This window comes from Lagopus muta, chromosome 1 (assembly GCF_023343835.1).
Source record: "Lagopus muta isolate bLagMut1 chromosome 1, bLagMut1 primary, whole genome shotgun sequence".
In the NCBI taxonomy this organism is placed as follows: domain Eukaryota; kingdom Metazoa; phylum Chordata; class Aves; order Galliformes; family Phasianidae; genus Lagopus; species Lagopus muta.
In genome coordinates, this window is record NC_064433.1 from 91,411,872 (window position 1) to 91,420,829 (window position 8,958).

An 8,958-nucleotide genomic window follows, 5' to 3' on the forward strand; every position below is an offset into this window, starting at 1 on the left:
CCATGAAATCCAAGCAGTCCCTTCCTGCATTAGCCCCGAGATGAGAAGAGCAATGCACCAATGAGTGGGAAGGGCTTTATAAATCTTCCATTTAGGAATCGCTCTTCATGTTATCAGTATATTTGATTACTGGAGTCATGGGCCATGAGTTACTTGCAAGCTGTTTAGCAACCTTGTGCTTTGTTTGCTTTTTGTAAAGTCTAACTTTAAAGTGCCAGGGGTATGTCTGCTGCACCCAACAGACAAATGCCTCTGGTCATGATTAAAAGCATCTTGTGCTTGATTTGGTGTCTCTGCCTTCAGCCTTGCTGTGTGTAGACTGTGGGATCCCCAGTGAGCCAAGATATGTAGACTGAGTTCTTCTGAGAAGTGTGCCATAGCATGCGTTTGGTTTTAGAAGCTGAACTCTTTTAAAAGAGTTGCAACAAGGCTGCCCAATAGAAGTCAGGTTGGAGTGAGTTATGCTGTAGGATGCTCAGGCAGAAATCTCTAAGGGAAGCAGTAAGAAAGCTAGAAATAACCATTTGAGTGGTAAGCCTTGCCTCTCTGGATACTTAACAATACAAAAGTTAAAGCAGGGAACATCTTTTACATTAACTAGACTGAACTTCTGCTATCCCTGTTGAATATGAGTCTAGTAAAAGAGCATGGATCTAATCTAAAACCCCTGCAAAAGCTGAAAGAGCTTCATAGTTTACATCTGCTAGCTGAGCTTGCTGAATATCCGGGTTCTGCCATCACAGTGAGCTTGGTTTGCTGTCTCTAGGAGGCATCACAGGTTTTGCTTCAGGAAAGCCCTTTGCACCAAGTTCTCGCAAAAGCGAGAAGTGAAAGCAGTGCTTTTCTGAGAATGACTGACTGTTTGGGTATGTGAGGAGTCCCCCTCCAGAGATGAGAAAGGCATTCCCCTCTGTTCTGTTTCCGACAACGCTCTGGAAAGATTCCGAAGGCATAAAGATTGCTCTGTTCAAGGTGGGCAGAAAGTTTAACTTCTTCACTTTCAGTCTGAAACGGGAGATCATTTGGTTTTTTGCACATGTTTGGTCTTCTTTCAGCAAATCAGCTGGAAAGTGTTTGGCGTTTGGTCAAATTATCCTCATTTCCATTTTCTAAATCTATTTCTTCTCAAATTAATCAAGAGGAAAATTGCAGTGCTTGAAGTTGGTGATAGTGCCTCCCTGGAGGGGATCCTAGCAGAAATATGAAGGGTTTGCCACATTCCTAAAGCATCTTATCCTGACCTTACGTTTCCAAAATGCATAAGGATGCATATAATGCATTACGTACTTTTGGCATAAAGAAGTGGGAATCAATGACCTGATTTTTTATTTTTTTTTTCCCAAATGTAATTATTCTTGCTGCTTAGCATCCAGTCTTACAACACCAATCCTAATAATATTCATGTTTTGCTCCTTGGTTTTAAGGCCAAGGAAAACAGCAAACTGTAATGTTGAACATGGCCAAAGCACAGCTTGTGTCTGTGCTGTGTTTCATAAACAGGTGATGATGTGCTGATGGAAAAAGTCTTCTCCAGCACTGTGCCCATGTTTAGACATCTTGCTTGAATATCCTCCTGCATTTTAATGGACTGCTGAAATTTGGACTGGTAAAACACTGGAAAGCTGTGGTGCACGGGGCACCGTGAGGCTGGTTTTGTGTTGAACCAGCACTGGACTAAATATTATCCTCTGAATCTCCAGAAGAATTCGTGGAAGCTACTTTCAGTTGGTTGGGTTAATACATGATGCGTGATGTTAGGCAAATATCTAAATCTCTGTGTCTCCATTTACCCCATGTACACGAGGTTTGATAATCCTCAGAGTAACGCAGTGTTTATTGTTGAATGTTATTTTATAAATCATAGAAAATGGGAGGAGAAGAAGGAAGGCAATCCAAGATCTTAGTCTTACTTTACTTCCAGGGATTTGTTTGTAAGCATAATTTTTGAAAAACGGAATGCAAATCCTTACTTAAAACAAAACTGATGCCTGGAAATGTGTTTTTCCTTCGGCTGTCTCTAGTTGGCATCACAAGTGAGCTTCTTGGTGGGAGCAGTGATTTGATCTTCTACTTCACAAAATACAATTGGATTACCGATTTTCCAAGCATGGATTTGCAGCCATGCTTTATACAGATAGCATCCTTGAGCGGTGCTGCAGACTGTCACCATTAGCTCTGTCTCTGTAGAGGAGACTCCCTTGCACTGCCCGAATGGCATCTGCAAATGTGATGAAATCTCCATTGTGACTGGCTGGACTGGAGAAAAAGCCCATTGCACAGAGCAGCCCTGCTCTCAGCGCAGGAGTAACTGAGTGCCTTGAAGTAGTGCATTAAGTGGTTCAACTGCTATCCATCACATGCAGTTAATAGGAATTGCCATACTTTGTTCACCTTAGGATGGAGATGAATCATACCAATTCTTTTCAATTTATCTCCGTAGAAGGGTTTCACAGGCTCTTGATCATTCTCATCTTCCTCTTTTGAACTCCCTCCAATTGTCTGTACAAAGCATGCCTCAGATTCATTTCTAAGTGATTTTTTTAATAGCTGTGAAATGCACCTTTCCTTTGGCAGTGGTCTTGGAGCTGCGTATTAGATCCATATTTACTTTGGCTTCTTGACCTGAATTGTTTTTATTTTTCAGCTGCATCTTCGAGCTTGCTGCACGTTTTCTGATACAGGAGCAATTTAATTAGCTCTAGCTGCTGAAAACCATCAGCATTGCTGTGCTCTGCTTGATGTGGTTGGGGTACAAATATGTCACGAATGTGGACTATGAAATTAACACCAGCATCTTCTGAGGAGCAGTTTTATTGAGCTCTCACTTAGGGCATTTGCAGATTTTCTTCCTCAGCAAAGTTTTAAATGTTCTTTTTTCTTTTTAACTCTCAAAGGGATCCTCCCAACAAGAGGCAGCTCAGTAGGAACAGGACCTGGGCAGCCTGCTCCAAGTGACCCCAGTGGGTTGGACGTCCATTGCTGCCTTCCAAGCTCATTTGTTCTATGATCCTCGTTCAGATTTCCATCTCCTTTGCAAACAGGCAGACTTGCCTCTGTACTGGCTTCGCTTCATAAAGTGCTGTGCTGCACTGCCACATGTATGTTGTCAAGCACATGTTGATGCAAATGGCCTTATTTGTTGATGTTATGTGGTCTTTCTGTGCAGATGCTGTAGCAGTTCTTGGACTGACAGATCCCCGACTCTGCTACTTACTTGATGGATTCCTCTTCATTTACGCAGTCATCATCACGGCCCTTTTTGTGAAAGCTAAGGTCAGTCTATCTAAACACTGATGCATTTGGCTTTTGTGGTGCTAGCATGGTGGGCCGAGCTGGAAAATGGGGGTGGAAGCAGGAAGCACGTCTCTTAGAATAAGAGCTTAATATTTTCTCTCTCTTCTCTTTTTTTTTTTTTCCCTCTCCTTTTCTGGTACCAACCTGAGTATCTTGGGCAAATGCTGTCCGAGGGTTCAGGAGTGAAGGGAAAGTGTATGAACTACATGAGAGTACTTTGATGCCACAGTTATGCATGCAGTCAGAGATTCTGGATAGAATAGCTGGGAAATGGTTGGTGATATGGTTTCTTCTGCAGCTTTGTCGTTGGAAAGAGAAGAGAAGGTGTGCAGAAAATACAGGACAATGCCAAGTTCATGAAGAAAGTAGCAAAATGTCTCAGAAGGCAGACATGCCCTTGCCTATAGCCCTCAGCATGCTCACTGTGCTTCTGGTCTGTTCCGCTGTTTGCTGGCGAGGTCCGTGGTGCTGAGCTGTAACAAGGAAGCTGCTGCAGGGAGGAAGGAAGCAGGAAAGCCATATGTAATGCCAGGCTTTCAGCCAAAAGCAGCAGAGCTGAAACACCGTTGTCATGAAGCTCCATTAGGCCAGTGGAGCATCTTCTGGGCAGCTCTTTGTCTTGACCCAAACCTAGAACTTGTATATTTCCTAAGGAGTAGCATCTCTCACTGTGCTTCCTGCTCGGTGGAGTTTTTTTGTGGTGGCTTTTGCCAAAAGTACAGCCTTGTTATGGCCTTTTGTTTATGGACAGTGTGGCTGATGTTGGGCTCTGTTAATAGAAGATGCTTGGTAAATTGCTGGCCCTGTCAAAGGGAAAGCATGGAGTGGGTAAATTGTAATTACTATAATTTTTATTTTTATTTTTAAAGGAAAATCAGATTTATCCTAGGTCTAAATGCAAACTCAACTAGAAGGTTGTTTTTTTAAGAAAGATTTAATGTATGATAATGATTCAGTAAGATTAAGGCAATACAGAGTGCAGCATAACACTCTCCAAAAAGAGTAGAGCACTAAGGAGCTGCTCTCACTGACCTAATGCTGCCCTTTCTGCCTGCAACAATTAACTGCTTATCAGTCCTGTGTGGAGCAGGATTTGTATTGCTGCAGCTCCATCAGTGCCACAGACTGCCTGTGTTTGGGCTGCCCAGCTTCTGACAAGAGGAGAGAAGGAACGAAAGGACAGAAGCCTCTGTTCCCCTGCTCACGGTATGGCTTCTTTTCCAGCTTAGCCAGTCTTCTGAACCACAGCTGCTGCTGGGCCAGGATGATGTGTATAATGTAAGTATCTGCTGTGTTATGTGTGCTTTTTACAGTCGTTCTGCCTCTCTGGGCACTCAGTGAGTTGCCTATGGATCAACAAAATGTGGGATGAAGCAGCTGATGAAAGCACTGCACCCAGGTGTGCAGCATAGCAGTTAGAAGGAGAGTTATATGGAGGAAAACCAAAGCTGAGCGGGGCTGTTGCGTGAGGCCGTACTGGAGGCCCACCCAACCCTGGGGCCTGGCCACAGTCAGCATCAGAGGCTCTCCCTGTCATGAGAGGATGGACACAAGCACCTGCCCGGCCTCCTAGATGAACTGCTTGTTCATGGCAGCATTGAATTCTGGCTGTACATCTGATTGCCTTGATTTCTGTTTTTATTTTTATTTTTCTCTCACACTCTTGACCGTAGCCACATCCTGTGACAAGTTCCACCATTTAACTGTGTAATTTATGAAAACTAATGTTCTGTTTTCAGTTTAAATTACCACCTGTCGCCTTTCCAATAGCACTGGATAACTGTGTATAACTGTGCTCTTCTCATCTGAAATCTCTCCTTTGCCCTCTTCCAAGGTAACCTTTTCCAGATGGGAGATGTGTGACTTCTGCATCCACTTGATGCAGATGTAGATGAGCTGCTCTGCAAAATCAATCAAACAAAAACAACAACAACAAACAAGTTCTTGTACATACAACCACCAGTGGGAGAGAGGACATGGAATTCAGTCTCCCTTTCTCTCCTGATCTTTTTCAGCCCAGTTCTGCTTGGAAAATTTCTTGATGTAAACAGTTTGCAGCTTTCTGCTGCACGGACCACTCTTTCTGGCTTCCATAGCTTTGTTGTAGACAATTTTGTTGAAAGAAAAGTAAAAATTAAGAGGTAAAAACTTTTTGCAATACTCAAGGAGCTGGACTCCAAGCTGGGTAATTTATTTTCTCGTGCTAAGCCACGCTCTATTTCTTTTCTCATGATTGTGACATTCACCACTGCTTCTTCCTTTCTCGTTTCAGAAACTGTCCCGTGGGCACAGAGATGAATACGATGTGCTGGGCACCAGGCGAGGCGCAGACCTTGAGAAGGGTGGGAGACACGAGGTAGCTTCCTCCCACATCCCCTCTCTACTTTCTGAATCCAGTGCCTTCCTCCTCGCATCTGACCACAGTTCAGACACACGTGCGCCCAGCACCAGTTTGCGAGTCACGGGGTCCTCCTTGGGAGGGAATGGCACAACCCATGTGACAGCTGTGGTACTGGCAGCCTCACGGGGACAAAAGTAAACCTCCCCCTCTCCTTTGATGTGTGCCCCCACGGCTTTGCTGAGACTTCACAGCCACACTGCTGGAAGTGACACTCGGCCTGGGCGGATGCGGGGCAGGCGAGGTGGAAATGAGTGTTTTGTTTGCACTCTGCATGTGATGCTGCCAGGCGAGCACCGACAGTGTCAAGCAGCAGCCAGAGCAACTGCTTCTGCTGCAGAGCCCAGCAGCTTCAGAAGAAGAGGGAGGGGAAACCTTCTGTGGGGCATGCCTGCATGTGGCAGCTGGGGGGGGTCGAGCAGAGGACGAGAGAACAGAGCTAAGAATTTTTTCCAGTTATTAAAATCATATGACTAGTCTAGCAAACAAGTTGTTTTAACAGAGCCTTTCGGGTGGAGGTGAGGTGGGCCCAACTGGCTGTGTCCATGGAGCTGTAGCTGGGCCTTAGAGCAAACCACAGGCTCATATGGGTGGTGGACAGCAGCAGTGCAACACTTGGGCAACTTTTTCCTTTTTCTTACAGCAGAGAAGAAAGAACCCCCACGACACCGTTTACTCCGTGAGTAGAGAACTAAGGGTTGGGGATGGCTGCTTAGGGACCTCTTGATGGACTGAACTCTGGTGAAATGTGATGTGTCCAGCGCTCTGAAGGACAGAGCCACGAACACTTGTGTTCACATCTCACCCTGGCTCTATCCAGGTGCTCAGTGCTTGCTGAGAAGTGAGCTTTGGTTCCCATGGCTGATTCACAGTCTCTGATCAGTGCTGGTTGTGAGCCTGTGGAATGGAGGGAGGGAGAGCTGCTCTCTCTTACCTCTCACCCTACTGTGTTAAAGACTGTTCTGTCCCTGGACCACAGCAGTGTGTTGGGTTTTGTCTCCTGAGCAAACTCTGCTTGAAGGTTTTCTTCAGAGAGTTTTGGTGCAGTGCAGTACGTGGCGCCAGTGTAGCTAAATGATTTGGTCATCATTCTTCATTTCAATTGTTGGAGACAGTGTGGTGCTGCTGAGCAGAGTTGATGTGCCTCACTTATGCTTCCTGCACATCAGCCAAGCCCACCACTGTCCCTCCTCTGGATGGGGTCATAGTTCTGCACTGAGGCTGGGTCATTCGCGGCAGTCCCAGGCGTGTAGGAGTGGAGCGTGGGCACATGGGGACTGGGTTGGCTTTTCTCTGACACTGACACCTTCCCCCTCTTTCTTGCAGTCCCTGCAGAAGGACAAGATGGGCGAGGCATACAGTGAGATTGGGAAGAAGGGAGAGGTGAGTCCCTCCTACAGGGAGCGGGGGTAGGTGTTGCTCACTGCTGCACCCTTGCAGAGCAGCAACCCTGTGTGAGAGAGCCTGCAGCTGAGGGCAGTTATCTATTTCCTGTAGTACCCGGTGAGATAGGTACAGCAGAAAGAGATGAAGCTACAGTTACAGCAGCCACAAAGCCTGTTGGGGATTGGACAACGAGGTTTGTGCCACTGGCATTAGAAACATGGCCCATACACAGCTGTTGTATTGCTGAGGGGACTGAGTAATGTCAAGGGGGAAACACTGCAACTTTCCACACAAAAAGTCTGGCAGTGACCTCAGTCATCCTCCGAGATGAATGAGGAATACCTGAAGGAAATGCCTGATTTCAAGGGCTGCAAAGCTCAGGTCTCAGCACCGTTGAGCACTTACTTTCCTCCAGGGCAGCCCTGAGGTGGAGTTTCACAGTGTCTCTCCGTGGGCCACCGCGTCTGCTCTGCCCTATAGCCACAAGTCAGCACCTGCAGGCACTGCACGCTTGTCTGCAGACAGGGAACTGGGGGAACATTTCCCTCCCTGCACATTTTCTCTATTATTTATAAGGGAACAGCTCTGTTGTGTCCAAGGATAGTGACAAGGGGACAGCTTCAGTTCAGTGAGCTCGCTGCTGGGGGAGGGATGCCTGTGTTGTAAAGAGGCCGTGTCGGTATGCTGTTTATGGCAAAATGAAAAATTGCTGTGACCTACACAGGTTCTATTTTGAGTCTAAGTGTCTTACATGTAACCTTTGATTTCCCTCTGAGAAGAGAAAAAAGGGGATTTCAAGAGAAAGCTTAGCATTGAAAAATGATGAAACAACACCAATATTTAACACCTCCTGTTTTGTTTTTTTTTTTTAATTGTTCTAAAACATTTTTTTTATCGTTCATATTCAGGCTCAGTTTGTGAGCTGTGAATTTATGCAGTTTCACCCTGGTTTTACTTACGAATGTTTCTATTACCAGCAGAGTGAGGAGGGAAACAAAGCCTTCCCTCGTTCTACACACATGACCCTTCAACAGCCTGCTGCAACGTTAACTGGGGTGGGCACTGCTTTCTGCCATCTGTATCACACAGGAAATGCTCCTGGGGCCATGGCTGCAGGCTGCTTATGGCACACAGCCTCCATTCCAGGTCTGCAAGCTCGGCCATCCTGGGTTCCCACCTTGAAGCTGCAAAGCACGAGTTAGAGATAGGAACTTACGGCCCCCGCCTCAGGAGTGGGCAGAGTCACTCAGGCGCCAGCTGATGTGTAGCAGCAACTCAAATCACCTGGACTTATTTATTCGGGTGTACTCTCAGCCCACAAAGTAGCAGGAATGCTGCCACACCTCCTGGCCTGCAGTGAATCAGAAAATAGCAGCATCACAGCAGTATGACAGGAAAATCCCATCAAAATAACTTCCTTTGCTAATTCTCTCCTTCCATGGCCCTTGCAGCAGGTTGGGGTGGCACAGCCCAGGTGGCACTCAGCAGTAGGCTCTCCCTCCGTGTATCTGCAGTTCAGGATGGGAGCACTCAGCCTTCTCTTTCTTTTGGTGAAATGGGAAAAGCACTGATCTCTGCTCGTTTTGCTTCCCCAAAGCAGCAGCGGCGGCGAGGAAAAGGGAACGAGGCTGTTTACCAGGTAGGCAACACATCCACAGCTGCCCCCTTCATCTATCTGTGCAGTTGAACTGCAGCCTCCATTGCATCTGCCTTCCTGTCCAAGTTATTATGGAGAAGTCCTGAGAATACTGTTCAGGGTTTCACGTCTTAGTCAGCAGAGCTCACAGTTTGCTGGCTCTTAACAGTCAATAATGCAGTTAAAATATACTCTAAAGATTGGCAAAATCGGTCAGAATGAGTTGCTGCAGCCATGCACTGCT

General features: G+C 46.3%; 1 protein-coding gene across 4 annotated transcripts in view; it reads left to right on the plus strand.

The window, feature by feature from the left end:
- The window catches only part of CD247 (CD247 molecule), a 57,155-nt gene that overhangs the window by 36,666 nt on the left and 11,531 nt on the right, over positions 1 to 8,958 (plus strand). The window contains exons 2-7 of one of the 4 annotated variants that reach the window (XM_048930308.1): positions 3,167 to 3,273; positions 4,519 to 4,572; positions 5,567 to 5,650; positions 6,339 to 6,371; positions 7,019 to 7,075; positions 8,676 to 8,717. In XM_048930308.1, the coding sequence (XP_048786265.1) occupies positions 3,167 to 3,273; positions 4,519 to 4,572; positions 5,567 to 5,650; positions 6,339 to 6,371; positions 7,019 to 7,075; positions 8,676 to 8,717 (377 nt within the window). Of the gene's footprint in view, positions 1 to 3,166; positions 3,274 to 4,518; positions 4,573 to 5,566; positions 5,651 to 6,335; positions 6,372 to 7,018; positions 7,076 to 8,675; positions 8,718 to 8,958 lie in introns of all 4 variants that reach the window. The other 3 variants (XM_048930290.1, XM_048930311.1, XM_048930300.1) reach the window with 3 other exon arrangements.